Source organism: Caloenas nicobarica, chromosome 26 (assembly GCF_036013445.1).
Source record: "Caloenas nicobarica isolate bCalNic1 chromosome 26, bCalNic1.hap1, whole genome shotgun sequence".
NCBI lineage: Eukaryota > Metazoa > Chordata > Aves > Columbiformes > Columbidae > Caloenas > Caloenas nicobarica.
The window spans coordinates 4,693,218-4,715,841 of NC_088270.1; the positions used below are offsets into that span (position 1 = coordinate 4,693,218).

At 46.5% G+C, this 22,624-nt stretch overlaps 1 protein-coding gene across 2 annotated transcripts; it reads left to right on the forward strand.

The window, feature by feature from the left end:
- The first annotated feature begins 87 nt into the window (after positions 1-87).
- Positions 88-21,811, forward strand: LOC135998850 (beta-galactosidase-1-like protein 2). Of its 2 annotated transcripts, XM_065652129.1 has the most exons (20): positions 88-192; positions 3,091-3,150; positions 4,413-4,610; positions 5,177-5,245; positions 5,557-5,652; positions 6,934-7,042; positions 7,189-7,281; positions 9,108-9,189; positions 11,563-11,627; positions 13,452-13,536; positions 14,246-14,383; positions 15,054-15,134; positions 15,624-15,730; positions 16,111-16,257; positions 16,375-16,446; positions 17,153-17,231; positions 18,226-18,313; positions 18,563-18,677; positions 20,524-20,640; positions 21,120-21,811. In XM_065652129.1, exons 1-20 carry the CDS (start codon positions 110-112, stop codon positions 21,204-21,206), a joined length of 1,971 nt encoding a protein of 656 aa, XP_065508201.1. In that variant the 5' UTR covers positions 88-109; the 3' UTR covers positions 21,207-21,811. The 2 variants fall into 2 exon arrangements, with proteins under 2 accessions (XP_065508201.1, XP_065508202.1); XM_065652130.1 differs by lacking the exon at positions 3,091-3,150.
- The last annotated feature ends 813 nt before the right edge of the window (positions 21,812-22,624 follow it).

The window sequence follows — 22,624 nt, forward strand, 5'->3', positions numbered from 1 at the left end:
CGGCCAACCAATGGGAGGCGCAGGCGGCGGGGAGAGGGCCAATGGCGGGCGGGCGGCGGGCGGAGCGGCGCAAGGCGGCGGGGGGCGCGGCAGCGGGGCCGCGGCCGCCATGTGGCCGTGCGGCGGGCGGCGGCAGCGGCGCCTCGGGGGCGTCGGGCTCCTCGTCTTCGTGCTGTGGCTGCTGCTGCGCAGGTGAGAGCCGGCACGGCCCCGGGGGGCACAGCGGGGCGGCGGGGGCAGGTCGGGCTGTCAGCCGCGCCGCCGTCCCGCCTGCGGCCGGGCTGAGCGCAACTGCGCTTGCATGGGAATCGGGGGGTACTGCGGGAAGGCGATTAATTAAGTCGGTGCTTCCCTCTCGCTGCCTGGAAAAATTAATTTGCGGCGAGTCAGGCTCGGTAGAATCGAAACATCTTTTTTATGGGGATGAGCAGGGCTGCCCATCGGTCACTGACGGGACCGTCGCTCCAGCGTGGGAAGGAACGGGAGAGCAACGCGACCCCCTGCAGAAATTATTTTACATAAACGTACACGTAATATACACAACTTCTTGTGCATCATGAAAAGTAATGGATAAGGAAAGACCAATTGCCAGCGCTATAAATCAGATCCTACATTAGGCTAATGCCATCCCTGCCGACCTTGGCTGGCGTCGGGCTTTACATCACCGCGGCTCTGATGGATGATGCTCGTGTGCAAATCAATCGCTCGGACAGATCTAACCCATCTCTGAGCCCGCCGCGGGTGTCTCGACGCGCTCCCCCCGGAGCCGTGTGTCCCTCTCGCTCTAGCCTGCCCTGGGTCTGCTTCTTCGTGTCCCCGTGTTGGCATCACGGGCTGAGCAGCGTGGTACCCGCGGACCCGGGGGTGTCACCTCTCCTTTCGGAACCGTGCTAAGTTTCTTCTTCTGGCCCCGTTTGTATGCTCCAGGCCAATGTTTGTTCCTCTATAGCCCACCTGTAGTAACAAGAAGTTATTCAAGGTTCTAGCTTAAATCTTGGGTGGTTTCGATCACGCTCATTTTGGGGGTGACGCTCGTTCCTGGTGTATGTGTGCACAGCAGCTTCTCCGCGCCAAGTGACAGCAGCTCTTCAGTCCCTGACAGCACAGGGCTGGGGATCGTTTTCAGGCAAGGGAAGATGTAGTTATTTATTGCCACTCAGATCCTTTTTATATCTCGGATATTTTATAATGTATTCTTAAATTCATAGTAGGAAGTTACTTGATCCTCAGAGCTTTGGTAAATCTTTGCTTAATTAGAAGCAAAATTCTTTTATAGCTGGTCTTGGGTTTGTGCCACATCTGATAAAAGCATAGAAGTCTGTCCCTGTAAAGTATATCTATAAAGCGCTGTGTCCATTGGTACCCGGTGTTTTCCTCCGTGGCCCAACTCACCCGAGAATAAACTGCATCAGAAAATGGAGAGATGATTATCCAGCCGTGCTGCGTGTGCACCTGGGGCTTGTCCGGCCGACGCAGACGGTGAGCCCTGAGTGAAGGCAACTCAAAGCTTTCACTTTCCAATGGCTGGAGGAAGCCCGGAATAAACAGCAAAGCCCTCTGAGGTCTAAGCGGGGCTTAGGGATTAACTCTAAAGTCGCTTGTCCTCTGAAGCGCGTCCTTTGGTATTGGCAAAGCAAGCAAATGGTCTCTGTACCTCTTCCCGTTTTGGCTTTATTTTTCTCTTCCGTTAGCTTTTGCTCCCAACTGTTCTGGGTATGTGGTGGACTAATACCAACACTAAATCACTTATTTCATGCAGAGAGGACTTGAGCCAGGTTTTTGTTGGACAGGCACGAACGCCTTAGTGTAGCTGTCTGGTTCAGGAGTTACCTGCGACTTTCCTGTTCTGCGTGTAGCGTTTTGCGCTTCAACTCACGTCTCACAGAGACAGATCGTTTTGCTAACGACTAACTTGTCCAGCTCAATTTTGAAGCTTCTGTACTGGGGGAACTTGGTAATCTAATGTTATTTTTTTGCAGAAAAAGAGACTTCCCTGAAGCAGGGAGGAAATGGTTACTGAGGGACAAAGTAGGCCAATAACCTTTAGCAAAGACAAAAAAAAGTATATATTCTTTGCAACCTGTGCCATCATTATAGGAATGAGGAAAAAGCATCTGCTGGGAGCTCTACATTGTTCTCAAGAGGAAGCACAGAGCCCAAGTGGGCTTTGAGCTGTGGAAATCCAGCTCAGGGTGACGGGATGAAGCTCTGCTGAGTCACGGAAGATTTTTTTCAGAAGTCACTTGAGAGATGTGGGTTTCAGGATATCCAGGATAATATGTTGAAAATCTTGGGAGGCTGGGAGTTCCCTACCAGGTGAGAAAAAACACTGGAGCCGGGGAGTTTTAAGGTAGGAAACTTGGTGGAAACTTGCCAGCCGAGTTATGCCTGGACTAAGAAGATGAGCTTAAGTGATTAGTTTATTTTTATCTGGCTATGTATGCTTCCTGAGCACAGCCTTGGCGCTGGCTCCAGTGCCAATTCGCAGTACTGTTGTGTGCAGGGGTAATTTAGGGCTTCACCTACCTCAGAAACAGATTGGAAACTTAGGTATTGTCCAGTCTAATCTTTAAAAATTGGAGTTTTGTGTCTCCTTTGAGCTTTCCACCTCAGGCTTGCCACCAAGCAATAGAAGTAGGTATAGCTGCAGTTTCAGGATCTGATGTGCAGAAGTTGCAACCTGGTTAAGATGTAGTTCTAGCAGAGCAGAGGGACAGTAGCCATACGATATCCTGCGTGTGGATCGAGAACCACTTCCCACGCTGGTAAAATTCACAGTAATTCCTTGGGAGCAATGCTGCCATCATTCTCTGGCTGTACCTCATTTCTTGTGTAGATGAGCATTTCAGACCTGTTCCTATTCAGGCAGTCTCCCTTGAAATACAGCAGTTAGGTATTTTGTGCTTATTTCTCCTAGCGTGAGCTGCGCTACCTTGATAAGAGCTCTGCTATTACCACACTGCCTTCTGAACGGGATGCGTTACTATCTCCTCGCTCAGCGCTAGTTTTTGTAAATGGTTTGACAATAAATGCACGCGAGCGCTCGTTGACGGCAGGCAGTGAGTATCTAATCTAGGCTTCCTTTTCCAGGTATTACCCGTGCCTGCTGCCGGCTGTTTCAGAGCCCTGTGAGGATGCTGTGCTATACAGGTACCCTCTGAGCTCCTCAGCCAGCCCGCGTAGTAGCCTGGAACTCTTAGATTTAGTTCCCTGGTAGTCTCCCTGTCTCGTGTCCGAGGACAGGCAATCGCCGCCGGCTCCTGGTTGGCAATCCCTGTGAGCCGCGAGTTCTGACAAGTCCTCACCCTCTGCTAATACCCGCTCTATGCGTAGCCTAGAAAACAGCTGGAGGATTAGGTATTTCCCTCTTCTCCGAGCACGACATTCCTCCCAAATGGAATGTTGCTTTCTTGAGGCGGGAATTCATCCCTCGCATCTGGCTGTGATAATGTCTCAGCGGAACAAGCTGCTGCTGTCTAATTCCTTTGTGTGTTCAGCGTTGTGGGACGGGGATGCTCTGACGGAGGCAGGGTAACTGCTGTGGATCTGGACTGGCTGGTAACATGTTCTCTTGGTTCAGCCAAAATGAACTGGGGAGCCGCGTAAAGCAATAGCAAGTAGTTTCTTGCATGCAGGAACTGACCCAAATGGAGATGTATTGAGTATTGAAGCTGGTAGTGCTTCAGAACCTGGTATCTCCTTTGCAACCTGGTGTCTCCTTTGCTCCAGTTTGTTTGGCAAATAACATATGACGGAACTAATCTAAGCAATAAAGCTGGGAGAGGTAAGTTTGCGATGACAGCAGCCCTTGTCTTTGCTGAGTGATGAATGTAGCCCAGGAATCTTGTTTAAATTAAGGAAAAGCTTCTCCGTTCACAGCGAACAGGTGAGGGTTCTTTATTTTTTCCATGCGTTGAGTTGGAAGGTACCAGAGAGCACAAGTACTGAAATGCAGCTGCTGCTGGAGCGAGGGTCTGGAAATCAGCCAGTGTATGCCATCCTACTGCAAAGCATGGAGATCACACGTTTCATAAGTTATGAAAGTGTTTGCTACTATTGAGTGAAAACTTTCCCATCTTTTATTTTCAGCCAGTTAGTTCCATGATCTCAGCCTGAGCAGTGCTACATTTTGGTTGTAAAGGACGGCAGAGTGGCTTGGGGTGTTTGGGACAGAAGCTAGTAGTGAAATGAATATTAAATACACATCTTGGGCAGATCTTCCACCTGTTTGATAGTCTCCTGAAAAGCCTATATGCTCGATATGACAAAGAGCATGGTTTACTTAAGAGGCAGGAAGGTCAGAGCTGATCCTGCCAGGCAGGGTGAAATGAGCAGCGTCTCTTAGGGGACAGGATAAGCACGGATTTCTCTACTAGACACCGGATGCTCATGTGTCTCTCCTTCTCTTCCAGGTTTAACTGGAGCGAGCTGATCCCGCTGCGGTTATGGGGGAGGACCCTGGGCTTGCAGACGGCGAATTCGCAGTTCCTCCTGGAAGGGATGCCCTTCCGCATCTTTGGAGGTTCCATGCACTATTTCCGAGTCCCCAGGGAATACTGGGAGGACCGCATGCTCAAGATGAAAGCGTGTGGCTTAAACACCCTCACGACGTAAGTGTCCTTGCTCCCCGGGCTCTGTCACCTTGCAGCCCGTGCCCTCTTCCACAGCAGTTGGTGCGACTCTGTCATTAATTCCAGTGAGCGATAACAATGTCTTTCTGTACTTGTTATTATGAGGAAAGGCACCAAAAAACAGTAGCGGGGATTCAGGTTTTCTTTAGCCATCACACACTGCAGTATCCTCAAATACCGACTGGAACCGAGGTCTGTCAGATGCACTGGGAAAGTGCCGTCTTAATGTTGGCCTGATGGGGAAGGTTTGGGCTCTGAAAGGGCCGTTCAGCACGGCTGTGATTTAAAAATCGCTCTGTTTTGGAGAATGAAAGATATACCTAGAGACGGACCACGTTGGATGGTCTTGAGAAACTCGGATATTGCAGAGTATAGGAAAAGAGTGCAAGTAAGGACTTGTCAGAAAAATGAAAGAAAGGCACAAGTAACATGTAAATAGACACTTGTAATGTGTACATGCGGTAATCTCTGGGTCTGTTACTGGCTAACAAAGGGAGAGCAGAGTTTTTTCATGTGGCCTTTTCAGCCCTAACTCTGTATTTCAGGTACGTGCCGTGGAACCTTCACGAACAAGAAAGAGGGAAGTTTGACTTCAGTCGAAACCTGGATCTAGAGTATGTGGTACAGACAGCTCCATTATTAAGTAAACCTGTTTCGAGGGGAGGGTGCGTGTGTTGGTTCTGGGTGAAGATGTCATTTCCAGCTTCTGAGGCGAAGCCTGTGCCTTGATCAGGCAATGGAGACTCTCTTCTCCTGCTTGCTGAAGTCCTGGAACTTACAGGTTTAGTACCAAGCCAGTACAGTTGCTTCATCAAGCAATTCTCTTTGGGTTCTGGTACCTAAATGTCATGGTGGGGGGTGTATTAGGAGTGCATGGAGTCAGGATTCTGCAGTCAGACAGTAATCGTGCTGTCTCCATCTCTAGGGCCTTCCTTTCACTGGCAGCTAAAAACGGACTGTGGGTGATTCTGCGTCCTGGACCTTATATCTGCTCTGAATGGGACCTTGGTGGTCTGCCCAGGTAAGTGTGTATATAGTTCAGCTGAGAAAACTGTTTGTGACTGTGGAAAAAACAAACAAACAAACACAAACCCCCATATCATACAGTTGAGCCTCCTTCAAAGATGTAGGATAGCTGGCTGTTAGATGGGAATATTTATTTCTGTGTCCCCAAAGCAGGTGAAGACCCATTATGTTGTTGAGCTTTCTTAAGCAGTACAGATAGTGAGCCTGGAACCAGAATCTTTTTTGAGCAGTTATTCTTTAAAATAATAATTGTGTTATGGCATGATGGTTACAGCAAGGAAACAGAATTGGGGAAACCCATCTTCTATTGCTGTTGCAACTTGACTGTCTGTAGAATACGAACAGTGGTATTCGCAGCTCGAGGTAAGGATTTGCTTCGTCTCAGGTCCATTTTAAAAGTCCTACTAGAACACAAGCACTACGTGGCTGGCAGCAGTGAGGACCCATCACTTTTGCAGCCTCCTGTTGTATTTTCTCCCAAAGCACACAGCTTGCTGGTGAGAGGCTTTGGAGCCGAGGTGAATACGTCAGCATTGAGACTTGTTACTCGATCCCAGTGGAACCAGCGCTGGGTTACATACCACTTGTTTTCCTCACCTTCCCAGAGCTTAAACCTCAGCGTGTCTTGCCTTGGCAACATCTGGGGATTATTTCTCTGATAAAGAGCAACAGTACTATTCTCGTTTTGTGCATATAGAGGTGATGATTTTGTAAGCCCAACAAGCTGCATATAGCGTACAAGAGTTGAGTATTTCAGACTGCTCCTAGTTAATGCCTTCTTTTACAGAGACGAGGAAGGTACAAGCTCACTCTGCTTAAATTGTTATAGCACTACATTGTTCTGCTCTTAAACAAATTGCCCTTTTCTGTGTTAAGCCCAAGCCAGTGAACTAAGTCTTGTAAATCAGCAGTAGAAACCATGGGAACAATTAGCAGAGGCTTTGTTTTGAGTGATGATTGGGATTTTATGAGGGCGCACTTGGTTGTAGAGTGCCCTTGGGGATACAGGGAATTCCAGAATAACCTTTAGAGTGGTAAGTTTAGCTCTTGAAATCTTATTGGGAAAGCTAATGAAACGAGCTTGGGCCCAAAATACAGAACGAGAAGAAGGGGAACAACTTGGCGGTTGCAGTCTGTACCATTTAAAAGTGTGAGTGGTAGACAGCTGCACATGGTGTCATTCTGTGACTCATGGAATTGTCCATACCTGACGAAGAAAGGTCGGTGATTCCTGGCCAGGAGACTCTAACAGGTTCTTTTGCTGCTTTTCTCATAGCTGGCTGCTGCAAGACCCAGAGATGCAACTGAGGACAACATACAAGGGCTTCACAGAAGCTGTGGATGCTTATTTCGATCATCTATTGCCTATTGTGGTCCCTCTTCAGGCAAGTACAATCCATCGCAATCCTTTGGGAGGACGAGAGGTTGGAGCTGAGGCTCGTGCATCTTCTCTGCAAGCTATTGCTGCTGGGATTTCAGTCCCTCTAACTAGAAATCCTGGTGAACAACTTCTCCCTTTTTTCCCCAACAGTACAAGAAAGGAGGTCCCATCATTGCCGTGCAAGTGGAGAATGAATATGGCTCCTATGCAAAGGACCCAAAATACATGACCTATGTTAAAATGGTAATGTCGGCACATTCACTTGTTTCTGTGGTGAATCTTATAAACCACCTTCCTTAGAATGTTTTCTTTCTTCTGGATAAGGTTTAAGCATAGTTCCGTGCTTGCTTTTCCATAGCTTAGTGATGAAGGAGCTTGCGATGTTTCACAAACTTGTCAGAACAGATAAAGTTTCCCTGCCAGGACCGTGGGTGTATTTTTGCAGTGCTGTTTCGTCATATTCTGGTATTGTGTGCAACATACATCTGAGGAAGTATATTATCGTGGTTAAAGACGAAAATGTGGGAGAGCAGGATTTGCAGGGCTTCCTTTTTGGTTGGAGTGGGATCTAATGTGAGGTGGAGCTCCTGGTCTTTGTTCTGGTTTGGGCCTTGAGCTTTGACCGTAGCAATGTTGATTAATTCACATTTGCATCTAGCGTGTATGACAACGTTGCAATATTCCTGGAATTAATATACCCATTAAAAAAACCCCACGACTCACGCAAAACCTGAAATCCCTGTCCTTATCTAACTCTTTTGGGTGCAGTGCCTTTGCCTTCCAAATCATGTGGGCCATGAAAGGGTGTGTGGACCTCCCTCCGCACACAGTACCTGAGCTGGGATTAGCTGAGCACACACCTGTGTCTGCCTCAGACGCTGTTTCTATTCCTGGTTCCTCTGCTGCACCCTGAAATCCTGCAATGCATTCCAATGCGTGGCAGCTCGCTGCCGTTTCTCCATTTTGCATCACGTACAAGGAGAGGAAGAAACTGAGTATTAATGCAGTGCTCAAAGAATTATCGTAATAAAATTTGTTAGAAATTCCAGTAGCTGAATTTTGTCAGATACCAGCATCTGTTCAGGTTATCGATTTAGTGATGGTAGGCTGATAAACTAACCAGGTTGTCTTAACTCTGCACTGGGTTTATCTTTAAACTCTGTGCTGTAATGCTTCTCTAATGCAGACTGTGGGCGATGCTCAGGTCTAGTCTGTGTGCATAGGGTGTAAATGCAAAGGTTTTAAACACAACAGACATCAACTAGTTGGTGCACATGACACGGGGAACTCCTGTGTGAGCTGATGCGTCTTTATCACCATTTTACAGTTAGTAATTTAGAATCAAGACACTGAAGGCTTGTTTTCAAAGCTCCTTGGAGCTGAAGGAGTGACTACCTGTACAGGTACAGTGAAAAGAGGGGTTAATTTGCCACTGGGATTTCCTAACCTCTCCTTCAGACTCCAGCCACTGTTCTGTAAAACAACAACAACTGTAACAGAACAATCCTAATGGGAAGAACCTTGTGTGTGCATGTGCATTTTAAAAACCTTAGCGCGCTGTTTCATGCAGTGCTGCGATATTGAAGAACCAGTAAATTCTTTCAGACTTGACTATTCAAGAACTTGGGTACCTGAGCTGTCCTGTGATGGCGTTCACTGGCAAAGCAGCTGTTTTCTCCTTCGAGCTTCCATTGTTAGACAGGCAGGACGGGTGAGCTGCTTTTCTTTTTCTTCTTCTACCTGAGACCCTCTTTTGATGGAAAGCAGTGAAGCTTTTTATTAAACTGATCTCAGAAGAAGATAAAATCCTGAAGTTTGATGCATCATTGAGAAACAGGTCCAGCTTTCTACAATAAAATTAGGTTTTTCAGTTGTCTTTAAGCTGGAGAAAGTAGGCAGGGAAACTTCAGGAGGAATGGGAGATGTCACAGGAATAATATTTCTTACCAAGCCACTACCAGTTTCAAGCCCTCCCCAGAGAATGTGATAATGTACTGTAGTGCTTTAATATCCTGACAAATACTAAACTCCGGCTGTTAACACAAGGGCTTTTCCTCTTTTTGATTTAGGCCCTGTTAAACAGGGGGATTGTGGAACTGTTGATGACCTCGGACAACAAGAACGGGCTGTCATTCGGCTTAGTGGAAGGAGGTACGTGCTTGTGGGAGAGCAAGGTAGGACTGTGCTCTTTGGGGTGGCTGCTGAAATGTCTCCTCTGAATGAGAACCTCTGCCTCTCTGCTTCCAATCAGCGTGTGCAGAGAAATTCTCGGCTGCTTTCTGCCCAGCGCTGGGCGTCTGTGCTTCCCAACAAGCTGAGGCAGGAGATGGCAGCACCCAGCATTTCTCGGTGCTGTTCACACCAGATTAAAAGGCTAAAAATACAACTTCTTATTGCTGCGAGTGTGTATTCGTCAAGTACCTCAGCAGTTATTAATAGTAATGACTTGAGATAACTGCTTTGCAATTAAAAAGAGGAGAAAAAAGCCCGTCAAAATCTGAAATCTAACATTCTGTAAGTTAAGCAGTACTTTGCAGGGCAGCCCTGTCTTCTCAGCGACCTTGCTCTGGGGCACATAGGCAGGGAAAGGAGGGTGTCAGATATGTGTAATGCAAAAACATGTCCATTTTCCCTTTCCCTCTAAAGGGTGTAATTCTTTTAAGTCTTAAAAATGCTGCATAGCGCCTCTTCTGCTTTTCGCTGTGAAGAAGCAGAGGTACAGATATTTGAGTTTCGCTGTGCTCTAAATCTGACTGTTTGGGGCGTAGTGCGATCCTGATTTTTTGAGTTCCAGATCTAGTTCAGCTGAGATTTACCATGGACTTGGCCTCTCATCTCTCCTGTGTTTCTGCCAGCTGCCTGCCTGAGCTCTAATTCTTTCCCTGAGTGAAGTGTTTGCAGGGTACAGTCTTTGAGTGCTCCTGTCATCACTCAGTTGTAAATACCATTAATTTTCTAATCTCAAGCACGGAGATGATGAAAAGAAAAGACTTTCTCTCATTTTTTTTCCTCCTGTTGTTTCTATTTGAAAGAATGAGAGGGACAAATCTGATAGCTCTGAAGTCCACAGGCTTTCCCCAGTACAGTGGTGTTTTTAATTGTATTTTTGTTGGCGTGCAGCAGTTTTTGGCCTTGACCACACAGAGTCACTCTCTCCCTGCCGGAGAGCCGCTGTGCTGGTGTGGAAATCCCTGCAACCCTCACCATCTTCTGCAGGAATGTTTGCTGCCTCGGTGCTCGTTCTTGTTTGGGGTTGTCTTTTCCAGCGTGTTGCATGCTGAGAGCTCTTTGTTACCAATTTGCCTCTTAGATGTCATAACAATCTGCTCATTAGAGCCAACACGTGGAGTAATCAGTTGCGTGGAATAACGAGGGCTCAGAGCGGTACAGCAGCAAGGTGGTTATGAAAGCGCTAAGGGAGGGAGGACAAAATCCACCGTAGAAATGTGTTAAGAAAATAGAAGGCTCCATGCTGGAGTTGAAAACCAATGCAGTGATTCTGTGGTTTTGTTTGTTCTGTTCATCAGTGGCGAATTGCCAGCTAATGTATTACATCCATGCTGCATCCACGTTTTGTTTTGTTCTCCCACCACGTCTGCCTGCGCCAAATCCTTCAGCTCAGCACACTACATAGGTCAGCCTATTAAAATCAAGGTATAAATACTGAGACGTGAGCTTGTACTTCTGTAAATATTCTGTTTGAAGTGCTCTGTCTGACACAACTGGGGCTGGGTTTGGTACCAGCTCTTTTAGAAGAGGCCAGTTTTTAATACAGTATCATACCATCGCTCCTGCGTTTTCAAAGGCTCTTGGGAGAGACATCATCAGTGTGACCGAGGGCTAGAAAAGTATGTAAATGGTTCAAACGTGTTACCAGGGGCTGGGACACTGGTACCAGATTAGTGTCTTCGAATGCATCGGCACCTGCAGACAGATTTCCCCACTCCAGGGCTTGAAGATCGGGCAGTGACTGTAACAACACACAGCACACGCAACCTGGTTGCACAGAGCAGAAGCACAGATAAGTCTTCCCGTTACAATTTCTGCGTGGCTCACTCGTGCTGGGGTTTCTCTCGCCCACCCCCACACACAAGACAACTGATATCGCCTGGGTAGCGATTCCTGCAGCTAAAGCCTGGGAGATCAGTGTGGCATTCAGATATGGCTTTCTAATAATGTTTGCTTTTATGTGGTGCCTTTTATCTGAGGATCTCCAAGTGCTTTACAGCCTCTAATTAGAGCTTCTGACACCCCATGAGCTGCTCTGATGCTTTCTCTTTCTAGTATCTCTGAATGCAGGAGCTAAAACGACGGCCTGCAAGTATTCCACTGTGTGCCGCCGTCCAGCTGGATTCTGCACACTGAGTGAAAACTTTGATGGGAAATTGCTGAGGAGGTTGTATTGGTGGTTCAGAGGATGTTCCAGTTCCCCCTGAGCTTGTGCTGGGCTGATGCCTGAGGAGATGCTCCCCAAGCCATTTTGTATGTGTCTGAATTAATAAAACCTTTTTATTTTCTCCATAGCGCTGGCCACTGTTAACTTTCAGAAACTGGAACCGGGGCTTCTGAAATATCTGGACACAGTACAGGTAAGATGCAGCAAACTCTTTTACCCTGATGCTGTGGGTGCCGTCAAGAGCACATTTGAAAACTGCAGTTTTCAAATGCTGGGTGCTGATCTGTGGCAGTTCTTTCAGGGTACACTGCGATGGGTGTTCCAGGCATCTCCAGTTCCGTGTAGATATGTAAAATCGTATTAATGGCATGCTGGGCAGAAGAGATTATTGGCTCCACTGGGCGTTTGGTCCTGTTTCTGCTGGGACCTGCAGCGGCACCGATTAGAGGGACACGTGGATTTCAGATACGCTTCCCAAAACACCTTCCACGCAGCGCAGTCCTGGGTTCCTCCTGCCTTTTCCACAGCCCAGCCTGCCTGGCGTTTAGCAGCAGAAAAGCATTCAAAGTCAGTGTGTTGCTTGAGCATCTTCAACCCCCTGTGCTGCCGAGATGTGAATCAGGGGTAGGGAAGTGCCTAATGAACACTTGATGCAAAAAGTGTCTTGATTGTGTGATGAGGGAGCAGTGAGGGTATAACCAGTTTTGGTATTGAGTGACAGGTTCCCTCTCTTTGCATCCTCTGTCCTCCTCTTTCCCTGTAGCTCCGCTTGCTCCAAACGTTGGCCTGGAAAGATGTGAACAACTGATATCTGCCCCTGGCCATGATCGATTCTTTCCTCATCTTTTCCATTGGCTTTTGCCTGGACTATAAATGAAACCTTGCTGCTGGCTTGCCGAACGTTGAATCCCACGGCTTTTATTTGCTTTCTTTTCTTGTACAGGCAAAAGAGGCTCTGCTGCATGTGCTTTCACCTTCTTTAGGTCGTACAAAATTCCCCAAACCCTGCAAATGAAGAGGAGGCATCTTCCCCACCAAACAAATGCAACATGGCCCAATAAAAGTAGCTCCTCTTTTGCCACCCTTACTAATTACCAGATAGGCAGCCTGTCATTCACATTTGTAAGGATTATGAAGCTATGTTATCTTTCCTTGTTATGGTCTTTTATTCCAGAGGGTGGTAAAACTCCTTCTTTCACTAGTTCACTGGGGATGGGTTGATAAAACATATTTCCAAGAGCTGGTCTGAACCTGGAACAATTAGATTGTTACAGGCACCTGCAGTTGTTTTCTCCTAATGAAACACGAGTTTTTTTAATGCCACTTACCTCGGCCATTTCATGTGCCATCAGATAAAAGCCCATATCAAATCAAGGGCAAAATTGCCTTGACTAGAAATAAATACCATGAGGAGGGAGTGCCTGCCAGGCTGAGCACGTTGTCCTGTCCAGTGTGATTGGGCCGGGTGGAATTCTACAGGAGCTAAGTGGGAAGCAATTGCTCCATGTGCAGAGCCTTTTTAATGAAGACCTAATTCCTGCAAAGGCTAATTCTTTCCTGCCAGCACCATATGCGGCATTAAAAAGGCATTAAGCCGCTAAGGTCCGCTGTTCCTACCTTGGCAAGCGCTGACTGCCGCGCACCTGCAAACCCTCAGCTGGCAGCGGCGTAGCTGATAAGCAGACATTTATAAATGTGCATTTCCAGCAGAAGCTAAACAGTGACAGTTGGTTTGTCTTTTTGCTACAGCTTTACCAAACAACATCCAGAGCTGTTCGGTATCACCTGTGTGCCGTGGTTTTTGCTTTGTGCCTGTTCTGGGCATTCCTGGCCCACAGCATCTTGTTTCTCACTTGTTCAGAGCTCCTTCGCTGGTTCTTTTTATGCCAGCTGGGGAAGAAAACACTCTTATAAACCATGTCGCCAAACTGCGTTTGAACAATGCTTCTCTAGAACGTAGGGCTGAGTGCAAGACTGCCCGTCTGCATTTGAACTCTTCGGTTTTGTTTTGATACAGAGGGATCAGCCAAAGATGGTGATGGAGTACTGGACCGGATGGTTTGATAACTGGGGGGGCCCTCACTACGTCTTTGATGCAGATGGTGAGCACCATACACTGTTCTTGTAGATCGGGGGTGTTTATTGCTTGGCAAACAGTCATGGAAAAATGACACGTAACTTTTGCAAATTTTCTGTCCTGCTGTAACCTTTGCTCTGGCTAACTGTAAATGAATTGTTTAATTATAAATGAATAATCCCTCAGTGAGTGGGTCCCATTGCTGTGCCTTGGATTTTCTTTAGCGGTGTTAGTAAAGAGTAGCTCTTCTTTAAAACAATATATATTTTTCTTTTTATTCTTAGAAGAAGGACTCTGTGGGGTGTGCAGAGAGCCAAACATCATAAGATATTAGTGTCAATGTGTCCTAAGGCCTTGTGCTACTCTCTGTTGATATTAAAAATGCAGCCCAGGGATTTAAATCGTCTCTTTCACCTCCTGAGATCATCTAAATACTGTGAAGACTTTATTTGTATTTTGTACAAACGTCACCAGTTTTGTGACACCTCCATCATAACAACGTTACTTGTCTAGTGAATAAACACCCCTCCTTACGAGAGGATTATTTTACCTTTTGTGGGAATATGGTGAACTTGAGCCTTTTGCTGCCCTTATTGAGGGCAGAATACAAATCCCTGTAATTACGCAGGCGTGACTGACTGACAAGGACCAGCACGCATGAGCTTTGCGTTACTGAAGGGTGTTAACCTACCTTCTCGCTCTCTGGCCTTCCTGGCACTGCCCTTCCTTTACAGAAATGGTGAATACTGTAGCAAGCGTCCTCAAATTAGGAGCGTCCATCAATCTCTACATGTTTCACGGAGGCACCAACTTCGGCTTCATGAACGGTGCTCTGGAGGCTGATGAATACAAGTCAGATGTCACCAGTTATGGTGAGTTTTCTTTCACTGCCTTGCCCGTGCACTTATTGTGAGAGAGCAGTTCAGACGATGCTCTGGGCTAGATAAAGTTGGCAGAAGCATTGAGAAATGGCCAGTATAACCACTCGGTCATGGAGAAATGAGCTGGAACATAGCTCAGAAGCAAATGCCCATCTAAATGGGGGCTTAAATTAATGTTTCCTATTTCCAGACCCATTCCAGGATGTGGAGGATCCTCTTGTTCTGAACTGGGAATAGAAATGGCAGATGATGACTTTATGTTATGTCCATGCTGGCTCTTATTTCTAGGGCAAGGGGGTGATCCAAGATACAGTTCTGGTTTTTACTTTTACCAGGTCAAATTGTACCGTAAAGCTCTTTTCATCCCAACAGCTGTTTGTCAAAATTGTTAACTGTTGACTTTATCCTGTGCGAAATTACAGATATGTGCAAATTAGATCCCAAAAAGTCTGTTGCTCCTCAGTGAGTGGCTCTTCTCCAAATTAACCAACTCTATGCTTCTCTAGCTACATGCGCACAGATAGATGTGTACAAGTTTCCATAACATAGACAGTGCCAAGAAAATTGTGTCTTGGGCTTTTACTTCTTCGATGGCAGTGTACGTGAAGGCTGGCCCAGAGCCGCTCTATGTCTTTTAAAACGTATATGCTTCTTTTTTCAGATTACGATGCTGTCCTGACAGAGGCTGGAGACTATACATCCAAATTTTTCAAGCTCCGACAACTCTTCAGCATGGTCATTGGTAATTATACATCCAAGAACCGAAGTACTGTTCTGCTTACAGCGTTAAATCAGAGAATTGTTTAAACTGGTCCTTCTGCTGGGGCCTGTGACTTTGGTTGGTTGACTGGCTGGGTGCATTTTCCAAAAGATGGGAGGGAGGACGAGGGACATAAATCTTGTCTCTGTCAGCAGGCACGTAGTAGCATTTAAGCAGCTTCTGTCTATGCCAGGAAGTGTACGCTGGAAATAAATGCACATCTGAAGGAAACACCATTGGTTATATTTTATCTCGTTCGTTGTATCTTATTGCTAATCTGTTCTAGGGTCAAATAGGTGGCTGTGGCTGCAGAATAACTGTCATTCTCACTCAGCCCTCACACTTGCTTCAGGTCTTTTTGTAATTGAATGGAAAGACTGACCAAAGGAGGTCTGGAGGGGCCTTAAATCTGTGTTGGCTTTTTGCATCTGAAATAGTTGTTCCATCTTTCTCTTTCCTTTTGCATCACAGGCCAGCCTCTTCCTCTCCCTCCCATGATTGAAAGCAAGGCCTCCTATGGTGCAATCCTCTTGCATCAATATATCTCCCTCTGGGATGTGTTACCATCTCTTTTACAGGTACTACCAATTTTAATGCATCTCAGTACTAAAAGGCATCAGCTCTTAGGTGGGAGAGGCAATTAGTGCACTGGCTTGTTAGCCCATGAGGATAAGGTTGGGGAATGTTTTTGTCAAGGACGCGAATCTTTTATCTCCCCTTTTTTACTGCTACTTCCGTTCTCCCGGAATTCTGGTTTTGCAAGTCCTCGGCTCCCTTTTCTGGTACCTCGTCTTCATTGCTGTAGCTTTCATAGAGTCATGAGGTAATTCAGGGTGGAACAATAAACGTAAACGTAACCTGTGGCAGAGCGGAACACCTATCTTAAATGAATTGCCTGTGTGTGGCCTGTCAATGCTCAGAGGCCGCTTCTGCCGTTAAATCTGTTTCTCCTTTGCAGCCCGTTAAGTCAGAGTTTCCTGTTAACATGGAGAATCTGCATCTAAATGACAGCAGCGGGCAGTCATACGGATACGTGCTCTACGAGACTGTCATATTTGGTGGTGGACACCTGCATTCACGGGACCATGTCCGTGACCGAGCGCAGGTAAGGAGCAGAGGACAACCGAGACTAACTTCAGTCAGATACAGCTTCAGTGACCTACGCAACATGCGATTAGAGCGTGACTGATGAGACGACGCTCTCCCGTGCTCTGTTTTGCAGGTGTTTGTTAACACCATGTATGTTGGCGAGCTGGACTACAACGCAGTGGAGCTCTCCCTCCCCGAGGGACAGGTAACCGACCGCAGATTGCTCACAGCGATAGCACGTGGATAACGGAACCAGGACCGCAGGGAGAAAATAATTTGCCACGAACCGTAGGCACCGAGTACCAGTACAGATTATATCCATGTAGGCTTCATCTTCCTTAGCACAGAGGAGGTTTTAAGGGGCCTTGGGGGCTTTTGCACCTTTTGGGCCTCCAGTGGAATGAGGGGGGATGTCTCTCTGTAGCTCTCTTAGCCTGGCAGAAGTTGGCAATGAGGCTAATGTATTGATGGGATGCATGTTGGCAGAGCTGTGCGTGGCTCCCAGGAGTGGGTGTGTGGGTGGATATACTAGTTGTTCTTATGACTTGTGGGAGAGCTGTATGACTGAAGCCTGTACTGTGTCAAACTCCATTTCTGGCTCTGTGGGTGATACCGAAACGGTACTTAAAAAAATCAACAGGGAAAAAAAAAACCCCAAACAACGCTTATGAAAAGGCTGAGCGTTCCTCAGTGGCATAACTATTTGCAGTAGCTGAAAGATGTGGGGACACTGTTCTGTCACATAATCCAGAACTTTAAAGTAAACAGATCAATTGCAACTGCCAAAGGTGTTGGTGCCACCTCCCCTCTCAAACACCTCTACTGACCTCTGTTAACCAAGCACTGCGGCTGATACAGCACATGCTGCGCACCGGTCCAGCTGATGCTCTTCCTTTTGTGTTTTTTTACAGGGATTCAGGCAGCTAAGGCTCTTGGTAGAGAACCGTGGTCGCGTCAATTATGGCCTGGCATTGAATGAACAGAGGAAAGGTCAGTTAAGTCCTTTGTTCCCAAACTGTCCTGGATAGTTCCCTGAGTTTAAACACGGTAGAACTGTCTTTCTTGTGTGCTTTACGCAGAACCAAACTGCAGACCCAATACAGCTGTCGTAGCACCAGCCACCCTTTCCTGTGCTCTGTCAGCATGTTACTTCACAGGGAAAGAAGGAAAATATCTTTTTAAATCTCTGTTTTCCCCTGAGGGGGTTGATATTGGAAGATCACAACATTTAAAAACACACGCAGCATCAGGAGGAATGAATTGCATCCTGTTGAGCAGATGTCAACATTTTAGTAAATTCTATCATATACAATTGTGGAGCTGGAAGAGGTTGAAACCCTAGGATTCTATTTTGGTGGGGAACGGTATGCAAAAACTATACAAAATAGACTAATGGAGTTAGGCACGTGACTCTACTAATTGTATTTTACTGTAGAAGAGGTGTGTAAATCCTCTGCGCTGCTTAGGCAGTCACAGCTGCAGTTCTGTCATTAGGAAGCTGGATTAGCACCCAGGCTTTGCCTGCTACGTGAAGAATGACTTTATCTAACAAGAGAGTGCTCAAGGTAAATTACTTACTAAGATGTCTTAAGATCCTTGGATAAAAAGCACTGGATCAGCACTGGACATTAGTGCGTGCCCATGTTATATTTTGCTGTGCCTATTAGAGAAGTAACTGATCTACTGCTTTAAAAAAATCTTTATGTGGACAGCCAACTAAAACCCAACAATAACAACAAAACCCCATCTGCTGCGTGTGCCAATGATGTTTTCTGCTCGGTGAGTTGAAGCGAAGCGGAGAGTGGAGAGGCCAAGGTGTAGTAATGTTCCCCACTCAATCTGGATGAGCAATGGGACCATATGGACTCTAATTCCATTGCAGAATGTGGCTGCTTTCCATCTCCTGCTGTTCCTTGCTTTCAAATAGGAAAACCTATCAGCTTTAGCTAGTTTTCAACTCTTCGTTACCTCATTGCTCTTGCAGGCTTAATTGGTGACATCTTCTTGAATAAAACCCCCTTGAGGAACTTCAAGATTTACAGTTTGGAGATGAAACCTGGCTTCATGAAAAGGTTTGTGGGATTTAAGAATTTTTTCTTCCTATTTGAAACCAACTGTTTCCCAGCAGTGCAAAATCTAATAGGTAGCTGTTAAATCTATCGGAAAGGCAACATGAGGTAAAAAGTACGTAGGTGGATTTTTGCACTGATACCTTTGCCCAAAATAGTGCAGAAAACATTGCCACTTTATCCATCCGCCATCGTAAGCAGCGCTTTGGAACGATCTTGAGACCAGTGTTGTGTTCGGTCCTTCTCTTACAGCTTGCGACACGTTGCCGGGTGGAGCGCAGTCCCAGATTACTTTGTCGGTCCGGCTTTTTTCCGTGGAAGGCTGTGGATAGAGCATCAGCCACAGGACACTTTCTTGAAACTACAGGCAAGTCTCTTTTTGTCTTTACCCCCTGTGTTTTCTTGATCAAGATTTTTAAAACACTGGTTTGAGAGACACTTGTGTAACAGCTCTGACTGAGCTCTGTCTTGCAGTCTGTAGTCTTCCTCTGATCTTGGAGAAAGCGAATTATTTTGAGGGTGTAGAAGTTTTCTCAAGCTGGCAGGTAATTCTGTTCAGTCTGTAGTGGTTCTGATGAGAAAACATGCGCAATACTGACCCTGCAGAGCTGCCGATGAACAGTTAAGTCTTTTTATTGATGTACAAATGCTATTTCTTGTCTGGTTTCAGAGGAGTAATGGGCACAAAAAGTAAAGGAGGCACTAGTTGTATCCCCACCTTCTCAGTGTCATATGTAAAGAGTCACCACTTTGTAGACGTGGCATGAGAGTTGGCATTCACATCTTCCTTCTGTGGAAGATTGCTGCTCTTGCACAGAACTGGAGATGTTAAGTATTATTAAACTTTCTCCCCTGATTTCGCCCCCTTAGAGCCAAGGTTCATGCCAGTCATTATTGTCCTGCTCGCTTTTTCCTTTATGCTTTGTTGCAAATTACGCCGTTCAGCACCAATATGGTATTTCTGTCACCTGGGATATAGGTGAGGGGAGATATTCTCTGCTTGAGAAGAAATAAAGATATGCCTGTTCAAAAAGATGAAGTTTCCTAGACAAGCATGAATCATGAATTGTGTATTTTCGAAAGCTTTATCACAGAATCACAGAATCACAGAATGTTAGGGATTGGAAGGGACCTCGAAAGATCATCTAGTCCAATCCCCCTGCCAGGGCAGGAACACCTAGGTGAGGTTACACAGGAAGGCGTCCAGGCGGGTTTTGAATGTCTCCAGAGAAGGAGAATCCACAACCCCCCTGGGCAGCCTGTTCCAGTGTTCCGTCACCCTCACTGGGAAGAAGTTTCTTCTCAAATTTAAGTGGAACCTCTTGTGTTCCAGCTTGAACCCATTACCCCTTGTCTTACTGTTGGTTGTCACCGAGAAGAGCCTGGCTCCATCCTCCTGACACCCACCCTTTATATATTTATAAACATTGATGAGGTCACCCCTCAGTCTCCTCTTCTCCAAGCTAAAGAGCCCCAGCTCCTCAGCCTTTCCTCATAAGGGAGATGCTCCACTCCCTTCATCATCTTTGTGGCCCTGCGCTGGACTCTCTCCAGCAGTTCCCTGTCCTTCTTGAACTGAGGGGCCCAGAACTGGACACAATATTCCAGATGAGGTCTCACCAGGGCAGAGTAGAGGGGAAGGAGAACCTCTCTCGACCTACTAACCACCCCCCTTCTAATACACCCCAGGATGCCATTGGCCTTCTTGGCCACAAGGGCACAGTGCTGGCTCATGGTCATCCTGCTGTCCACCAGGACCCCCAGGTCCCTTTCCCCTACACTGCTCTCTAATAGGTCATTTCCCAACCTGTACTGGAACCTGGGGTTGTTCCTGCCCAGATGCAAGACTCTACATTTTCCCTTGTTATATTTCATTAAATTTTTCCCCTCCCAACTCTCCAGCCTGTCCAGATCTCGCTGAATGGCAGCACAGCCTTCCAGTGTCAGCCACTCCTCCCAGCTTGGTGTCATCAGCAAACTTGCTGATAGTACACTCAATTCCCTCATCATCCTTATCCTTTTAATTAGCACATGAAGGATAACTCCTGCTCAGCAGGGCTTATTTAAATGTTCACGGCTTCGGGGAGTTGCACAGGGAAAGCAAGCGGAAAACCTGCAGAAAGTGGCCTGCAAGAATGCGAGTGTGCAGGTCACTCAGTCTCCTGGGGCCAGTACAGTGGCATCAGTAATTCTGTGTACTGTCCTCATTCCAGGGCTGGGAGAAAGGAGTTGTGTTTGTCAATGGTCAGAACCTGGGCCGCTACTGGAAGATTGGACCTCAGGAAACACTCTACCTTCCTGGCCCCTGGTTACGGAAAGGGAGCAATGAGGTGAGAGGATTTGGTGGGATTTCTTTTTGCTTGTTTGTATTATTAAAGATGCTGCTCTGAGTCATGTCCCAAAGAGCGAGACACATGCAGCGTATGAATTACCTACCTCTAGCTGAAAACCAGCACAACAGAGAGGAAGGACACTCTTTTCTCCTAAGATCTGTGACAATTAGGGAAGGTGCTGCTCTAAAGCTGACAGTATGGCTCTGAAAACCATTAAGCCACGATAAGAATGGCAGCTAAACTTCAAAGCACTGCATCAAGCCCAAAATCAAGACAAACCTGATTTGATGCTCGTTCATTTTCTGCATCATGTGGTGCCGGAGAAGAATCACAGTTACTGTTCAGGCTCATATTGATTGATCTCTTTAAATGATGCTTCCTTCCCCTGCTGTGATTGTATGCCTTTTCCTCCTAAAAATACTTAAAGTAGCTCAGCCTTTGTATGGAGGAACTTTCTATATCCCTTTCTTCTGCAGATTGTCATTTTTGAAGAACGCACTGCCGGACGGATAATACAGTCTGTCGACATACCTTATTTAGGAAGGACCCAGTACGTGGACTGATGAGAGCTGCTTTCCCATGTTTGGTTCATCTCAAATACTCCTGGTTGCATGTCTGGGGACACAATGGCCCAGGCCCTTGGGCATGTTCCATTTCCACTAGAGCCAGGTCAAGGATTTGCTCTTTGGCAGAAAGTTCGGAAGAGACAATGAGCCCCGAAGGAACCAGAGTCCACTGTTTCATCGATGGATGCAGAAGCTCATCTCCCTGCACTAGCGAGGAGCCACAGCTTGGGTGGCTGCGCCTGGTGTCGTGGACCGTCTGGTGAATGTGGGGGAGTGAAAAAGCGCTTGGAGGCAGGAGAAGAGAGAGACAAAGAACTGAAGCCATCTGAACTGAAAGCTGAGCTCAGCTCTCCAGTGACTCTAAAAACATGTTATTACTGGCCTCCTCGTTTTTATAATTAGATAGGGAGAAAATAGTTGGTGAACATGTGAGTAACGAGGTGTGGAAAACTATTTTTTTGTGCTTCCAGGCAGAATTTAGCAACCCACCCTGCAAAGAGGCCATTGCTTGTTCACTTGTTGGAAGCTAAGTTGGTTGTCAAATGACTCGAATTCGAGCTTTTTTTTCCACTAAGTTTTGCTATGGAGGTTGTCTCTCTCTCAAAAAGGAAATTAAAAAAAAAAAAGTTTTAAAAAGTGAAATGTGTTTTGTCCTCCATCAAATATATCATTATGTTTCAGGCCAGGCAGGAATGAGAACTTCCAAGGAGGAGGAGGAGCAGGAGGAGAAAAGGACAAGTTTGTCTTTAAGTCATCCCTCCACCCTTGCTCTCCCTGTGAAGCACCTAAATATGAAATTCCCCCTTGTAAAATGAGCGGGGAGCAGATTTTGGTTGGGATGGAAGTGAAGGCATTGCATACAGAGTTGCAAATGTGAGAGCATATCCGTACTTTCTAGTCAAACCTGCTGTGAGATCTTGGGTCCCGTTTTCTTTTTGCTTTTTTGCCCCTCAAAACAGAAACACAGGATTTAGGAAAACGGGACATATTTTTTCAACTCGCCAGCTCCGCAGTCACTGAGGAGCTGCCATCTCTTTAGGAAGAGATCAAATTCAAACTGCGAATCTGTTCAGAATCTCAGAGAAGTCACTCAGCCTCTGCTTTCTGTTCCAGTAACCAGAGGATTCAGGCTGTGAGAGAAACACCAAACGTGCACCGTCTCTGATAATGGAGTTCCGGGGTATTCTGGCTCTTAGAAACCATGATTTTATTTAACAAATTGAAATACAGTTTGTTTAAAACTGAGAACAGGCAGTGCAGCTGTACTACACTCCGTCCTGGCCAGAGCCGGTCTTGCTGAACATCAAATCTCTGCTCCTGAGCAGCCTCTGTGTGATGTGGAAGGGCTCAGGTTTGCGTGAACAACTTTGAGGAGAGTGGGGCGTATTTGCAGGGCTGTGCTCAGGACGCCATCC